The sequence below is a fragment of the Heteronotia binoei genome, chromosome 6 (assembly GCF_032191835.1).
Source record: "Heteronotia binoei isolate CCM8104 ecotype False Entrance Well chromosome 6, APGP_CSIRO_Hbin_v1, whole genome shotgun sequence".
NCBI lineage: Eukaryota > Metazoa > Chordata > Lepidosauria > Squamata > Gekkonidae > Heteronotia > Heteronotia binoei.
In genome coordinates this window covers 89,661,319-89,679,025 of record NC_083228.1, presented here as the reverse complement: position 1 = coordinate 89,679,025, position 17,707 = coordinate 89,661,319, and the positions used below count along the sequence as shown (strand labels likewise).

Below are 17,707 nucleotides of genomic sequence, written 5' to 3'. Positions count from 1 at the left end.
GGAATCAGTCTCCATAGGGAATAATTGAGTGCCCAGCAGATATCCCCCCCCCTGCTTTCTGGTAACTTTGAAGCAGGGGGAAGACCTCCAAACTGGGGGATCCCCCGCCCCCAGCTGGGGATTGGCAACTCTAGAAGGAAATTAAAAGGGAGAAATAGGATATTCATATCCCTCCACTACGCTTGGAAACAATTTAAAACTATATTAATTGAGGCTCAGATAGAAAGCATGTCTCAAGTCAAGAGGCATACCTAAAAGGATGCCTGCATGGTTAACACCCCAAGTCAAGGAAGTCAAGGTTCTTTTAAATGTAGAAGGTTTGTTCAAATGAGAAGAATGGAAAGGACCACAGGTCCTTGGGAAACAAATGTAAGTTGACAGTAAGGCAAACAAAAAGAGAATTTTATCAGCAAAATTTGAGTAGCAAATTGCTGAAAACATTAAGATAAACAATAAGTATTTGCATATTAGGTCACACTCCCTGGCACGAAGGAACTCATTTGCATATTAGGTCACACTCCCTGGCACAAAGCCAGCTAGAACTATGTTCCTGTGTGTTCCTGCTCAAAATAAGCCCTGACAAGGTTTTTTTTTTAAGAAAAGGCCCAGCAAGAACTCATTTACATATTAGGCCACACCCCCTGATGCCAGGCCAGTCGGAACTGTGTTTCTGTGTGCTCCTGCTCAAAAAAGGCCCTGCTTACGGAATTATGTGACATTTTTGTTCTACTAACCAATATATGTTAGTTATTGCTAAAATAACTCTGTATCTGAACACTGGAAACTGGTGGATTTTATACTAATTTTTAAAAAAGGGGTTCAGATGGGATCTAGGGAATTACAGGCAGTTAGCTTAACATCTGTTCCATGTAATTTAGTAGCAATGGTAATTAGACTATTAAGCATACAGAAGAACAACACCTGTATGAGAAAATCAGCATGGTGTCTGCAAAGGGAACTCTTGTAACCCACTTCTGCATTGGGGTATGTCATGTCTTGAGGGGTTTTTTACATTATTCTTTAAGCATAGTCCTATTGCATTGTTTATTGGAGGTCTTTGTTGAATTGCTTCTGCAGTCTGAGTCCCATTAAATGATAGCTATCATCACATAGCTCTATACCAGAATAAATAGTAGAATCTGTTTCCTACAAACTGATGCATTGCTGCTGTCATGCCCAGAATCTGGGTCTGCCAAATATCTTATTAGCTGAGATCATTTGTCCAAACCTAGAAATTTTTTGAAGGGGAGAGTGTCTCCACACATGTACAAGCTTGCATCTCCTTGACTAGAGAGTTAGTATAGTACAGGTGCTCGCTTTTAGTCAAACTGGAGCATTGGCACATCCATTCTGACCATTTCACTACTGATGTTTTGGAGTCACATTCAGTTATATTTAAACCTGATGGGATAGAAGGATAATCCATGTGTCTGGTTTATACAAAGGACAAATCAGTCGCTAGTTTGAATTGGTTCACTCAACTAACCTATCCCTTTTCCCCTCTTCTCAGGTTTGTCAGAAATAACCTTTCCAGTGAACATGCAAGAAGAAAACTGCCTGCTGCAAAAGGAACTCTCACGTCTTGAAGACCTGCTGGCACAAACCCGTGCTGAGAAAGATGAGCTAGCTAGCAAATACCAGGCCATTAATAATAGGGTAAGATCAAGGTTAGAAATCCATCAAAATATTTCTTTTGTGCATTAACCATATTAGACAATGCTTTTCTTTTTTAAAGTGAAGGGCATACTGATGAATTAGCCCTATACTAGTTTCCCTGTGCTTGGAATTTGACAAGTCAATATGGACATGCGTTCAGTTTTATATAATGTGGGTCTTCTGTCACAAGGCCTAGTCTTGGCAGCTCTTGAACATCATAAATGTCTTCTGCCATCTAGTAAAAGCTGTTTTAAAGGAGAAAAGGCATTTAGGATCAGTGGTACAACTTTCAAAAATCAAGTTTTCTATAAGGTTGTCACAGCACCAGACTGCATTCTTTCAAAGTGGCAGTCAGCCTTGCTCCATTCAAAGACTGCATCAAACAGGAATACTTTCTCAAATAAAAATAAAACAAACAGAACATACTTATATATTCTCAGCTACCACCACTTTAACTTTAATTCTAAGTGAATAATTTTTTTTTGGGGGGGGGGACCAACAGCTGGGAATAATGTGGGATGATGGGCTTTGTACCTCTTTTCCACTTTAATGCAGCAATGGGCCCATGGCTTGAAGCGCATGTGTTAATCTCTCTCTTAGCCACAGATGCATTGGTCTTCATCATGGATCACACTGCATAATTGGGTTGCACCCCACCTGAAGGTGGGTCAAACCATTGTTTTGGGGTTTTGTACATTTTAAGGGGAGGAGAAAAGGAGAAAGAGAGATGTAAAGAGAGAAGAAGAAAGAGTAAAGCAGACAAAAAACTGAATACATTTACCGTAATATAGTAGCCTATAGCTTTGTGGGGGTTTGGGCATGTGTAAAGTTAGGATCACCTAGGCAGAGTGAATATTATAACTGAAGCAGGAGAAACCTGCCCTGAAAGACCTCTGATATCACTGGAATTTTGCAGATTTGGATGGCTATATGTCATCCTGGGAAGAAAGGGAGTAATCCTAGGCAGGTATACTCAGACGTAAGTCCGATTTTATTTCGTAAGGCTTACTACCAATGACAAATTCTTAGGAGTGCAGCTGAAAGGTGTTTGGTATTTTTGACTGGCTTCTCAGCATGGGAGCAGGGAACAGTAAGGACTAGAAGGAATGAACTATTTGGCCTTGTTCATTAACTATGAACTATGTTAAACTATGTTGGGTTTGTAGAGTCTTTCGGGATCAAGTGCCGTGTTCTACTGGAGAAAGTTTTCCTTCCAGACGTTTCGTTCTCAGCTGCGGAGAACATCCTCAGTGGCGTTGCAGCCGGAGCAGGCGCTCAGACCTTCTTGGCTGCTGTGCATTGAGTGGGGCCAGGGCTGCTGGAGAGCTGCTATTTCTAGGCTGGAGAGTGTGTGATGAAAGGGCAATTGGTTTGTGGATGTGCCCATTGTGTGGATGTGCTATTGAGATTTACAAACACCAGCACAATTTTAACAGAAAGGAAGAAGGCATTTTCATCCACCAATCTTGGTACCCAGCTCTGCAAAACACCCTACAGACTATAAATTGCAGAAAGTCTCAGAACAACCAGCAAATTCCACAGAACAATCAGCACAGTCAACAACCATCTTCCTTATCTTCAAACCCCTTCCAACCCTCCCAGCAATTAACACAGAACAATGGTCACATTCAACAGCCAGTTTCCTTATCACTACCCTTCCAGGAAACCCCACCAAACAATGGGCACATCCACAAACCAATTGCCCTTTCATCACACACCCTCCAGCCTAGAAATAGCAGCTCTCCAGCAGCCCTGGCCCCACTCAATGCACAGCAGCCAAGAAGGTCTGAGCGCCTGCTCCGGCTGCAACACCACTGAGGATGTTCTCCGCAGCTGAGAACGAAACGTCTGGAAGGAAAACTTTCTCCAGTAGAACACGGCACTTGATCCCGAAAGACTCTACAAACCCTAATGATGTTACCAGCCGTGAAAACCTGAAATCTTTGTTAAACTATGTTGGCCTTTGCTTGGCAGAAAGATTTTTTTTCAATAACAGAAAACAAATGATATTCAGTCAAAATGGTCCCTGAAACTGCTACTGGCAGAGGACAAAACAATTTTTTAAAGAAGCATTTCTGATAGAAGTAACCTTGGAAATAGAATGGTTAGAGCAGCTGCATTTTAAACCCAACCAGCTTTCTGGCATTGTGCTGCAGCAATGACCCTTTGATGGGGAACTGCCAGGAATCACATTCTGATGTACAAATGTTGGGAGATTATGGTGTGCAAACATAGCCCATTGATAACTTCTCAGGCGTGCTCAAGCAGACAGGAAGTTAGCTCCTGTTTTCACACACTGCTACTTTTTGGAGCCTGCAGATACAGCTGGTCATGGTGTTTAACTCTGTTGCTCCCTTCCTCAGGAGAAGCATGCTTGATTTGATGCCTGGAGAGTACAAGGATGCAGCACATTCTTGGCCCAACAAAGATTCCCATCCAGAGAAGCATAAATAATTACAAATCCAAACAATCCCTCACTCCAGCCCTCATGACAGGCACAAAGTTCCAGGCCTGACTCAGCACCAAACCTTCCCAAAAGCCAATAGGCCTGGGACCGCTGCCCTACTCCCAGCTGCTTATGTTAGGGTGTTGTTGTTACTGTTGAATGGAATGTGCACTGAATGGGAATGCAGAAGCGGAAAGAATGAATGGGAGACTTCTTGATGCAATGTTTAAATCAGATTTCCTTTTATCTGTTGTAAGATGCCACTAGTACTAGTAAGAACAAGTCTGTCTTTATCCTTTTGCTGTCCCGTCCTGAAACAGCCTCAAGGATGTTTGCTCTATTGGGGAAACCTCTGGGTACCCCATTGGGACAAAGGGAGTCCCCAAAAGGGCAAAGAGTGCCCCTAGGACTGTTTAATGTCAGGAAAATGGTGAAGGGAAGAAGCATGCTGTGGATCCTGATCCTGCACATGGGAATTGAATGCACAATGGGGAACTCACAAAAACATGTCGTATGGCAAGTCCTTCTGGTGAACCCAAGGACTTGCTAAAAAGTACCTAGTTAGGCCCTCAGAGGGGGAATTTGAGCCAAGGTCTCCCAGATCCCAATGTTCTAAACATTACGCCATACACTAGGAACAATCCTGAACAGGTTTACTTAAAAGTGGGGCTTGTTCCCAGGAAAAAATTTGCAGGATTGCAGCCTGCCTCCCTTTACTGGCATAGAATATTTTAGTTGTATATATTTTAATATATTATATTTAATTATGCCATTTTTATGCAAGTTTCTGCGGTTGGATATATTGCAGTGTCTAAGTATCATTTGCAACTCAGGTTTCATATTGTTATAGCCCTTGCAGCTGTTGTATTAGAAAATAAGCAGGCAGTGTCAGGGGAAGACCCACACTCCACACAGTACTAGTTTTCCTTTTAGTTATGTTCTGTTGAGTGTACTAATCTAGTCTTTTTCACTTGTCCATAACTCACCTCTCTTTCCTGCCTAAATTGTATGTTTTGAACAAAACATTATGTGCCCTGTGCTTTTGTGGATTTCAGAGAAGGCGGCGTTACAAATCTGAAAGAAAAAAAATGCAAATCTAGCTCATACAAAATGAGTAGTTCTGCATTAATTTAGCACGCATGTAGATTTTGAGTGTTTGAGATTTTGCATACTGATTTCAAAGCCTTCAGTATGGAAGAGCTAGAAGAAAAACTGAATTTATGAACTGTTAGCGGCTGCTTTGGGAGCTTTGGAGTTCACTGGAGTTGTAGTTCGTTTGTTCACTTGCATAGCTGTATCTTGCTTTGTTGGGCTTGCCTTGTATTTCAGGAGCTAGCCCTGGGGCTCCTGGCTATTGCTTTGCCATTTGGATATGGGAGGGTCTTTGCTTTTGTAGCTGGAACAAGCACTGCAAGGAGAGGAGGAAGAAAACACACTTTTCCTGCAGATGAGGCAGCAGTTCAAAGAGGATGAGAAGACATACAAGCACAAGCTGCAGGCCTATCAGGACGGGCAGCAGCGCCAAGCTCAGCTAGTTCAGAAGATGCAGAACAAGGTGGGTGGTGGCACCTTGGCCAGATTTCTTGAGCAGGAAATGGATGAGGTCTCTTTAGGAGGATCCTATGTAGGAATTCCTCAAGAGGATTCAGGAGGACAGGTCACTTGAACTTTGTACAGAAGTTCTCTGAGAATTAATGGATTTATCTCATGGATTCAGAAAAAATGCAGCCTTTTTCTGTTTCGCTGTTCATCTGATGACTATGTGTGGCTGGTCATTTTTTGTTCTGTACAGATTGTTCCCCATATGTAGCACATGGGTTGTCCAAATTATTTTTCTTGGCTACGAGCTACAATTTTCCATGACCTTGAGGCATGCCCTTTGGGGCAGGTTGGGTTGTACCATTTGGCCTGACTATAATAAAGTCCTGTTTGTGGGCAGGGGGAGGGGAGAGTATCCTTAATGGTGCCATAGACTGGTGCTAAGAGCTGTGTGAGAGCCACCCCCTCGTGTGGCACTTTTGATTAGATTATAGACTGAAACATGGAGGCGGGATCACAGGGGAAACTGGGAGGGAATGAAAGAAAAAGAAAGACCTACCAATCAGCAAGTTGCAGCAATTCCCATTAAAGCTGCAGGAATCAACACAGCCTTTTGTATTGTCTTTAGGATCCATTAACTACCTGGCAAACCATGTCAGATAATTTTCTAGATTCCTGAGAAATCCCTCTATCTACATCTTTCCTGGAGGAACTGAGAAGCTTTTGGGTTGTTTAAAGTGGATGATGGTCCTCATACTAAGAAGGACATGTTACATTCTTTGTAAAAGTCTAAGAGAGCCCTTCCATTATCTCTCATCTGATGCTTCTCATTCCCAACTGCATTGGCAGCAACAGTTTCTCTTGGTTTCTGATTAATCAGCCGGAACTTTCCTTTGCTTTGGCTTCTATTCACCAGTGCTAGTAGCCAGGACTGCATCAAGTTAATTTCTTCATGACAATTACTTTAATATTGTCATTCTCCACCTCTTGCAGTTTTTTTGCAGGTTTATATTCTCACTGGATGCTGCAGGGAAGGCAGCTTCCATTTCCTCAGCTATCATTCTCTCCAAACATAACATAATACTTGGTATGTTTATATGGCCCAACCCAAAAACTCCAGTTTTAGCAGCTGCATGGGCTTCCCTTCTCTCTGGCTTCTGGGATAGTAATGGATTTAAACTTATGATAGCTTCAACTCCCCAGTAGTTCTGGCTGTAGGCTTGGCCTAGCATATCACAAATTAAAACATCAGCCACTCTGGCAATTGTTCCTCCATCTTTGACAAGCAGGATTCAGGCAGGGTGAATATGATTAATTAGTTACTCCAATGTATGACACTCATCCGAACAAATTGAGGAGAATCAGCATGTTCTAGGACAGCCACCTGTTGGCTTCACTTTGCATAAGGAACATGTGCCAAAGAAGTTTATTGCAATATACAAACAATTGTAGTGTATCACCAGGACAAGATCATAATGAGAAATAGAAGACAAGCTGGCTGGAACTGGGTGTGGGGACAGGAAGTGAAGCACATGGAACATCCTAAATTAAACTACACCCTCAAAGAACAGACAGTTCCTGATTTCCTTTTGTCTTTACATGTATGAATTTTACATTTTCTGGGGCTAAAGGGCTTGGATTAGGAAAAGTTTCTGGCAGATGGTATATTCACTGTAGGTACCAGTTTCAGCCTTGGTAAAATATATATGGAAAATCCCTGAATTTTCAAGGAAGTGGTCTACCTATAACATTTAATGTTCTGTGATATGAAATTTGCATGGGATGAGGTGGACATTAGGATATAAATTGACTCTAGATTTGGCAGTACATTTCCAATTCTGTTCATCTGATTCCCATTCCTAGTTTATTTTTATTACATTGTGACCACCCACATCCCATCCAATATCTTGGTAGTAATCCAAGGACTCTCTCATGCTTCTCTTTAGCATTGATTGAAAACCCTTTGAAACGACTGGTCTAGATTTCAGTTCTTGGGAGGACTAAAGATCAAACTTAATCTGGGTCCCTCTTACCTGGACTACTTATTCTTGTTCTCTCTTTTCATTCTCTCTGCCTGAACCCTTTGTCCTTTCTGCTCCTTGGTCTAGATGCTGCAATACAAGAAAAGATGTGGGGAGCTGGAGCAGCACCTGCTGGAGAAAACCTCTGAGTGCGAGCATCAGAAACAGATGGTCTGTGTGGCTTTTTTCATGCTGTAAATGATAATGATGAAGCATGTGACTGTTTGACTCTTAACACCATGGGCAATTTGTATATCACTATCCCATCATGCCATGCACATTTAATTGGAACGAGTGCTTGGCAGACAGCCTGGCCTAATGGCATATCTGGTACAAACACTCCTTTGTATAGTCCATATCATTTAAAGGCTTCCCCCAGGTTTTAGACATGTCCAGTGTTTTACTAATACATGGGTCACATAGCCAGCCAGTGAGGAACTTTATTTTATGAAAGGGTTATTGAGCACAAGAGCCTTTTTCACAGTAGGATACAAACTATCTCTGACAAATATGTAAAGCACTTGAGTTCAATTTACAGACTGCGCAAGGTTTAGAGGTAGGATTGTCATTCCTAAAGAGAAGCCTGTACAGGAGTATAATATACATGTGAATCCTAAGCACATGACTGTTGTGGTCATTCAGTACCACTATTAATTAAGCTAGTGACTGAAACTGTAAGGTCTTGTTGATAGGCATTAAGATCAAGGGAGCCAGAGTGGGAAGAACCATCTTATAATGTGGTGGCAGTACTGGCAATACTCTTTTATATATTTAAGGGCTGAGGCCCAGAAAAACCAAGTTAATATCCATGTCTGGGACATTGCAGTCCTATGGTAACTGGCTAAGGGTGGTTGTCTACTATCAAAAGACCTGCTGAAATTTTGGGGAACCAGTAATTTTGCAATGGCTCTAGGGCCTTTGGTCACTCACCACCAGATCTGTACACTATATGAGGCTATCAACTAGCCTGCCTCCCATCCAACTCTATCCACCTGTGACTGATTCTTCACTAGCAGTTGCTCCACCTCCAGGCTTCTGCTTTCCCCGGCTCGAGCAATCGATTCCCTACCAGTTGCTGCATGGGTGCATTTTGACCCGTGGCTCCCTTCAATTTCCCCACAGCTCCCTCCAATTTCCCCACAGCTTCCTGGTCTTGAAACCAGGAAGTCATACATTGAGTCATACATTGAAATGAAGTTGTATGAAATAAGTACTGATTGTTCTTTCTTCTGGATTCTCTCTTAACCTTCTGCAGCCAGCTAGTCAGGTGTTGCTGTTGGAGTCAAAAGATCACAAAGGAAAAGACATTATCATGTCAGTTCAGTGGTGATGATGTAAATGAAGGTTTTTTACTTCTTGGCCACTATTGTATTTGTTGCAAAAGGCAATGTTCAAAGAAGAGAAGATGACCCTGCAGGGGGCAGCAAGAAGACATTTAGATAGGATAGTGAGGTCAGCACCTTCTCTCCTGTTAAGTGTCATTCCTTGTCTATCTCCAGATTGCAACTTTCAGGGCAATTTCCCTCTCAGAAGTATCACACAATTGCCCTGTCTCTGAGATAGAGCTGTAGTAGCAACCTATCTCTGTCTTTCCTATTTCCTATCAAGTATATTAATTCCTAAATAAACCTTTATCTATTCTTTAATCAGGTTGTGCACTGTTGCTGTGTTAACTACTCTGCCAACAGTATTGCAGGTAGCCATCCAACTGAGCTGTTCTGAATAGTGAGAGGCTTCTGAGTGTCATCCAAAGATAATGTTCCCTTGGAAGAGTCAGTAACTCATTATGGCAAGCTTGTGAGGCTTTTTGCAGATAAAATTACTTGCTCTGCAGTTGTGACAACCAAATCTCAGGAGGTTTCTAGATTTGATCACATTTTGTTGGATGCCTTTCTGTTATTGCAGCTCAAGGATATTGGCAAGCTGTCTGGAGAAGTGTGACCTACCACTTCCTCACTTGATCTTTGCTATTCATGGTTTATTACAAAATGTTAGAGTATCTCCAGGTGGATCCTGGAAGTGATCAATGCCTCCTGGAAAGAGAAAGTGGTGCTTAAATAAGATAATGTTTCAGACTGAATTGAAAAAAAGCCTGTTTAGGTCCCAAGAATCAAAATAATTTGAGGCTTACTGCTGACCTTCTCCAAGAATGGGACAGGGGAGTGCATCTCTATTAGTTTTGTTGGTCTGCTCCACAGTTATTGATACTATAAACCAATGTATCTTTATGGAGCTGGAATGGGAATTGGGGACACAATGGAATGGGAATTGGGGACACAATGCTCCAGTTGTCTGAGTTATACACGACTCCATATTTTCAGTAAGTGCAGCTGGGTAAATTTTGTTCAACACCTGTAGAATCTGACTTCTTTCCTCTTCCCTAGCTCCAAACACGTTTAGACTCAACAGAGTTGCGTTTACGTCATTTTGAGCATGACCACAATATGGAGTTGGAGAGCTCCCTCATCCGCTTGGAGGAGGAACGACAGAGGTAAGGGTACAGTTTGCTGAGACTAATTAATGCCCAAGGTGAAATATATGGGAGAAAGCATTTCTTTAGGTTCCGAAGGCTGAGGTCATATATAGTTTTAAAGACAAGCTCCTTCAGTTGGGCCTGGATACCACATAGGTAGATGTTTCATGACTGAGTAGTACAGTCTTTGCAGCCTGTATGAGGTAGAAAGGTACCCAGAATGGTGGGCACTGTATTTTATGCAAACTGCTGTTTTTGAACTTTTTTCAAGGGCAGTTCCCATCTAGATCCATTCTATTTAACAAATGCTCTCTAAAGGGTGAAAGGTTGATCAAGGTCATGGCATGAGTTATAATAAATGACTCAGTGTTCTAGATCATGTTGTAGTGTAGATTAACAAAGCATGGATCATTCAGGTGAGATTGCAGTAATCAAAGAGAGGGTCAGCTGAGGTGCCAGGCACACTGAAATAGGTGCTTCTGGTCACAGCTGTTACTGAGGATCTGGGAACAAAACAATGCCATGATGCGTTCTAAACAGAGGTGTTCTATCTAGTCTGTTGTTTGAGTGATTATACTTCAGAGAAGATTGAATCTAGATAATACAGGAGAAATTTGGAGCATAGAAATGTTAACTTGGCAAGTATAGTCAAATAACGTTCTTGTGCTCCCTCTATTCATGAATAAATGTTTTGGTAGTGATGAGATTAAGCCTGGTTTGATCTATGGCTCATGCAGCCCCTCCTCTCTTGGTGTGTGGGGGCAAGAATACTTACTTATTTGAGAAGGTGTTAATATAGACCGTTTTCGCACACAGCTTACCTTGCAGTCACAATCCTGTTCCCTCCGCAGCGTCTGTCGGATTTCCCACCATCTGCGCTGGAGTTACAGGAAGTGCCGCAGCTTTTGCATAGCAAACATAAACTGGGTTTTAGCGGTTTACGTTTGCTACGCAAAAGCTGCGGCACTTCCTGTAACTTCGGCGCAGATGGAGGGAAATCCGACCAGACACTGCGAAGGGAACAGGATTGTGACTGCGAGGTGAGCTGAGTGCGAAAATGGTCCTTGTCTCTTTTTATTGTGAAGCACAAATTGGAACAATTTAACAAATTTCAGTTTGTTTCCTCTTTCCAAATCCGGGGGGGAAACCCAGTTTGTTAAAATGTCCAGTTCAGATTTTACAACAAATTTTCTTTAGACTGAGAAATTCCTAAACTAGGAAGTCTTCATTCTTGGCTCTGTATGTGAGGGGAAAGGTGGAGACTGAGTAGGCAGTAAACCAGCCTCTATCTTGACACAGGGATGGAAGCCAGGATGGTGTAGTCTAATCTCATTAGATCTCAGAAGCTAAATAGGGTCAGTGCTTGGAAGGGAGACCACAAAGGAGGGCTCTTTGGTGAAAGGAAATGGCAGATCAACTCTGCATGTCATTTGCCTTGAAAGCCCCTTGCTGGGGTTGCCATGTCAGCTGTGATTTATACACACAACTTGTCAAACTCAGCTTGTTCGTGATGTCTGAATGCAGTCACTGTTATAAAGTGTGGATGGCATACTAGCAATTATGGCTCATGCAGAGCCTTAATGCAGTGGGAACCTTGACTTTACAACAAGGAGTTGGTATGAATAATGCAGGCAGAAGCCCCCAACACTTTGCCCATTATGTCAGTAGTGCTGGCCAGATCAATGAAGTGCCCATTGAGAATGACCTCAGAACCTTGGATCTATTTTGTTCCATAAACAAATTATTTGGCAGTGTTGGTGAGTTGGCAAGGTAGTATATGCCAAGAGGATGAGTACCTTTTCCAAATTTCCCTGTAAAAGAAAATGTTCCATCTGGATAATTACTGAAATGTTTTTCTGAATGGGCATGGAGATGTACAGGAATTCAAGAATATAATAGAACTCTACTACCCTGTGATGGTCAGGAAGGAAATTATTGTCTGTAGTTTGCTTTTATTGTAGAAGTACCAACCTTTCCCAGATGAATACTCTGCTGCGGGAACAACTGGATCAAATGAAGTCTTCAAATCAGAGACTAGCAGGAGAGCTTGAGAAGGCAACTATGGATTTGCAAATTCTGAGAAGAGAAATGGAACAGAAAGAATCACAGTTGCACAAGGGCAGAGAGGTAAATCCTATTAACTTCATAACTGCCTTGCAAAAGCACACTTAATCATACATTCATTCTTCAGTTACCACAGAGTATCCTGTGGGATAAGGCAAGGGAATATGGGGAAGGAGTTGTTTGACCTTGATTTCAGAGAGCATGAAAAGCAACCCACTGAAAGGATCTGCACTCCAGGACCAGGGCATTCCATGAACATGAGCTATCCCTGCTCCATCGTTTTTCCTTTCCTGGATCAGTTCAATATGGATTTAAAAAAACAAAACAAAAAACTTTTAGATCCAGATGAAGACATTGCCAGGTTCAGTGCTAGCTGGTAAAAAGTTGGAACTCTCTACCATTTTCCTCCCCCCTCCTTCTTCCTGCTATTGGTACAGTTGGAAAGGAGACAATGGAATAAACTATTTGGTTCTCTCTCAGCCTTCCTGGTGTCCCTGAAATCAGCAGAAATCATGTAGGACTTTTTTTTAGTGTCGCTATATCCAGGGATACAAATGTGGAGGCAATTTCCAGCTGGTGTCAGAATTAAATATTAAATTGCTGTTTTTTCCAGATTCAATCTTTTGAGAATGCCATAGCTCATAAGTTTCTTTTTGTTGTTGTTACAGTTTTATGACCCTATTATCTCCCCTTTTCTTTTGTATGGGTGACTTGGGGTCTATTTCCTTGAAGTCTCTTTTTTTAAATTCATTATGGAAGGGAAAAACCCAAATTGGAGTTAACTTTCTGGAAAATTAATGTAGGTATGAGTGCTATAGTCTGAAATCAGTACAAATCCAATTTATTTGAGATTGATTTTTATTTTGAACAATTAATACACAATCACAAAACATAAGGGTTGCTATTTAGAAAGTATAGGGTGTACACAGTTTAACTCTATGAACCATTATTTTTGAATCAGTAAAATCAGGCGTACAATTCCCAATTAATATGGATTTGTTTCTATGTGCATAGAATTCAGGCATTGTAGCCCTGCACCATTGTTTACTACCTGTGGTCCATCCTACTTATTAAGTGTTTTCAGCAGTTTATCCAATGGATATTATTTATTTGTATTTATTATTTATTTATATACTACTGTATAGCCATAAGACTCTTAGGTACACCTGTTGGATAAAAAAGATGGGAATGCTGTCCGTAAAGATAACCATTATATATAATTTTTTTCCTATGTCAGTCCTCTGTTATCTTTGTCCTCACATATTTTACTCTGTTATATCAATGGCTAATTGATTAATAGCCCTATTAATGTTATTGATTAATAGCCCTATCCCAGCCCACACCAGGTTCTGGGTGATGTACAGCAAACTTTAGAAACAACAATCAAAGAGTCAGATACACAGTAAATGAAGAATACAAAACAAAAACTGTGCACAGTATTATACAACCAATACAGTATAAATAGGATTCTTTACTCCAAAATAGGTAACTACAGGGAGAAATAGCAATGACTTAAAGTTCGAACATTTAATACATAACAATCACCAAGAGTCTAATGTCCCAAATCAGCAGTTCACCAAATTCTAATCCATTCATAAAGGGACACAAGTCCATATACCATATCATATAAAGTTCAATATCTTTATAGATGCTTAAGTCAGCTTCACCATATAGTTGAGGATGGGCTTGTTAGCTTTAATAAAGCCACATTTCTCTGAAGGCTTGATCACCAGACCAAATCTCTCATGTGAATTTTGTTGTGCTTCTAGCCTTGAATAAACATTTCTATGAGGACACACTGTCACACATTTTTACTAACAAGAAATGCAGTTGTTGATGGTAAACAAGGTGTGACAGTTTGTCCTCAGAGAAATGTTTGTTCAGGGCTAGCAGACTTAAATGAGCATAACTTAATGAGAGATTTAGATGCATAGGTTTCAGGTGGGGAGCCATGTTGGTCTGATTTCTTAACGTAGCATTGCATAGGCTTGTTAGTTATTGCTAGCTTTCAGAATATTCTAGTTTCACTTAGTTTTTGACATTTTTGTAATACTTTAACTCAGATGTATCATCAACATGATATATTAGGTGAACCATGGAAAATGAGTTCAAATCTCCACCTAGTCATCAAAACTTCCTACTAGGGGATCTCAAGGAACTAATTTTATATCAGCCTAACCTATCACATGGCAGTTATAATGATAAAATGAGATAACTTGATGTATGCTATGATGAGATCCTTGGAGGAAGGGTGGGATACAAAAGTTAATAATAATGCCATTTTTGTCATTGCTATAGCATTTCCAACTGCTACTAACCTGCTGTAGTAGTGCCTCATTTAAAACTAAAAGTTGTATTATACTTCCACAGATCTTAAGACCATCAAGGTACTACTGGAACTCTAAAAATCATTGTAAATGACTCCTCTGTGAGAAGGAACCTAGATCCAATGAGAAACTTTGAAACCTTCTGCTCTAAACTGGAAAGTTTATATTTGTTTATTTATTGTGCTGCATAAGAATAATCTATACATATGGATTTACAAGCACTGAGACATGCTCATTTATGCAGTGAAATATTAGCTCATTCTGTATCCTGGCCAAGTTCTGAGCTCAGAATTTTATTTGCTTAGCCAGAGTTGATGCCAGCCGCAGTACAATGTTGGAAGGGGATGCATTTCTTTGAGTCCCTGGTTTGTATTTTGGCTGTGCAGTGTTGTTGTGTGTATTTGGGGATGGCGCAATGTCCCTGCCTGCTTGGAAAGTACAGTGTATTGGAAACTAAAGATTAGTTTATATGTTATTTATTCATTTTAGAATGTTCTTTCCTATTTTAAGAAAAATCATTACAGCTTGCAGAACAACAAATGTCCTAAAATCAATTCAGTTATATGAGAATAAGGTTTTCTGTAATCTTTCTGCTTCCCTGTGCCAGTGGTACTAAGGGCTTTACATAATGTCCTGTTACTCATACAGGAGACTTTGGAAGATGCTTTTGAACAGTAAGTATTACAAATGCAAGAGAATGCTTTCTGCAACTGCCTTCAACAAAGTTATGATGTGTCAGAACTGCATTGTGCCAATCATGCTCTTGTGATTGTTCTTCCCAGAGTTATGGTTCGTATTTAAGCAGCGAGCACAGTGGAATCCTCTTGCTATGGCGGCAAGCTGCAACGCTTCGTGGCACCTTTGCAGAGCTCCGCACCACAGTGGAGAGGTGGGTGCAACATAAAGGTGATCGAAGCAGTGTTGGATTTCTGAGCTGTCAATTATTATGGAGAGAAATATGCTAAAGATCTGACAATCCTGCCACTGCCAGGCCTTGATTTTTCAGAAGCATTCAGCCCCATCAGCTTCAAAACTAGTCAGGGCTAGTCAATGAAATTTCTATAGCCTCCAAGAATGTTAGGTTCAATAACCATTCAGTTTAGATAACATTAATTTTAATTAGTACTGTTTTGGCCTGCCTTCCTCCAAGGAACTAGGGTGACATACATGGTTCTCTATTTCTTCATTTTATTTCTTGAAACAATCCTTTGACATGGGTCAGACTGAAAGATCATGACTGGTCCCAAGTCAGTCATTAAGTTTCATGGCAAGCAGGAATTTAAAGAACCTGGGTCTCCCTAGGCATACACCAAAACTACACCAAATGACTGCTGTACTACACTGTTGAAAATATAAAGGAAGATCAGAGGACAGGGATTTTTGCATTATTGTGATTCAGATATATGCTGACAGAAATAAAATCCCACTTGCAGGGAAAGGCTTTTTTTAAATTTTGGCTCCTAAATTGCAAGCAGCCATGAGAAAAATGACACTCTGGTCTCTGCTACAAAGGCTACACTGTAGTTTTTGTTTGGGGTTGTGTGAGATTTATATTGAATTTAACCTATTGTTTGTAAGCCCCCCTGAGAACTAGTTGCTCAAAAGGCAGGGTATATGTCTTTAAAATCAATAAACATGAATATCTGAAAGGTACCAGCACAATTTTGGACACAACAATAGGGGGGAACCATAAGGGGGAAAACAGCCAAGATATTTTTTACTATGGTATACCTGATCTTTGATTTTTTTGTGCATGCACGCAAACAGTCAGACAATGGAGCTAGTGTCATCCATGGCGACACTAGGACTCTCTCAGTTTGTTACATCCCCCACTCACCAGGCAGGGCACATGTTAGACTTGATCTTTGCGGCCGGGGTTATGGTGGACGATATAACTGCAGAAGCGGTGCCATGGTCAGACCACTTTGCCCTCAAGGCTCGTGTGGATGCTCCACTCCAAACCCGTTTAGGCGACGAGCTGCTTATGGCTCGCCCGTGGAGTCAGATGGATCCGGAGCAGTTCCAAATGGCTCTACGGGATCCCTGGCCCCCTGGCAATTCTCTCGATGATCTGGTTGATACCTGGCATGGCCGGCTCTCCAGAGCCATCAACGAGATCGCACCTCGACGCCCTCTGCGCCCCCGTGTTAAGCTGGCCCCGTGGTACACCCTGGAGCTGCGCCAGCTGAAGCGAGGACTCAGACGGCTGGATAGGCAATGGCAGCGTACTCGGGACGAAGCGACTAGAACATCAACGTACTGGTGGCAACCCAGCCCATATCTCCGGGCAATCTGCGTTCGATACGGTCGACCACCAGTTACTGACCTGCTACCTTGCCAATGCAGGGATCCAGGGGCTGGCCTTGCAGTGGCTTTCCTCTTTCCTTGATGGTCGGGAACAAAGGGTGGCGATTGGGGGAGAACATTCCCAGAGACACCTACTTAATTGTAGGGGTGCCTCAGGGGGCAGTCCTCTCCCTGATGTTGTTTAACATCTATATGCGCCCCCTTGCCCAGATTGCCCGGAGATATGGGCTGGGTTGCCACCAGTACGTTGATGACACCCAGCTCTATCTATTGATGGACGGCCGGACTAACGATGTTCCTGAAAATCTGGACCTGGTGTTGCAAGCCATGGCAGGTTGGCTTAGGCTGAGTGGGTTGAAATTGAATCCAGCGAAGACAGAGGTCCTTTGCCTGGGCCATGGCGGTCTGGGAGGGAAAATTCCCCTACCGGTTTTTGATGGTGCGCCACAGAAAGCAGTGCGCAGGGTCAAGAGTCTGGGGGTGCTACTGGAGTCTTCTTTGACAATGGAAGACTTTTTTCATCTTAGCTGGCTCCCTTCCTGGAGTGTGATGATCTGGCAACAGTGATCTATGCAATGGTCACCTCGAGGTTAGACTACTGTAATGCCCTCTACACGGGGCTGCCCCTGTGCCGAACCCAGAAACTGCAACTAGTGCAGAACACAGCAGCCAGGCTGTTAATGGGACTCCCTAGGTGGGAACATATACAGCTTAGGCTGCGGGAACTGCCAATTGTGTACCGAGTTCATTACAAGTTGCTGGTTATTACCTTTAAAGCCCTATATGGCTGAGGACCTGCCTACCTTAGGGACCGGCTCTCCCCATATGTTCCCCAGAGAGTACTGAGATCTAGCTCACAAAATCTGCTGAAAAT

General features: G+C 41.9%; 1 protein-coding gene across 1 annotated transcript in view; it reads left to right on the top strand.

Moving 5' to 3' along the window:
- The window catches only part of CROCC2 (ciliary rootlet coiled-coil, rootletin family member 2), a 118,998-nt gene that overhangs the window by 27,083 nt on the left and 74,208 nt on the right, over positions 1-17,707 (top strand). Inside the window, exons 3-8 of the mRNA XM_060242145.1 lie at positions 1,511-1,656; positions 5,499-5,657; positions 7,750-7,833; positions 10,047-10,153; positions 12,097-12,262; positions 15,309-15,415. Of these exons, the coding sequence (XP_060098128.1) occupies positions 1,511-1,656; positions 5,499-5,657; positions 7,750-7,833; positions 10,047-10,153; positions 12,097-12,262; positions 15,309-15,415 (769 nt within the window). The remainder of the gene's footprint in view (positions 1-1,510; positions 1,657-5,498; positions 5,658-7,749; positions 7,834-10,046; positions 10,154-12,096; positions 12,263-15,308; positions 15,416-17,707) is intronic.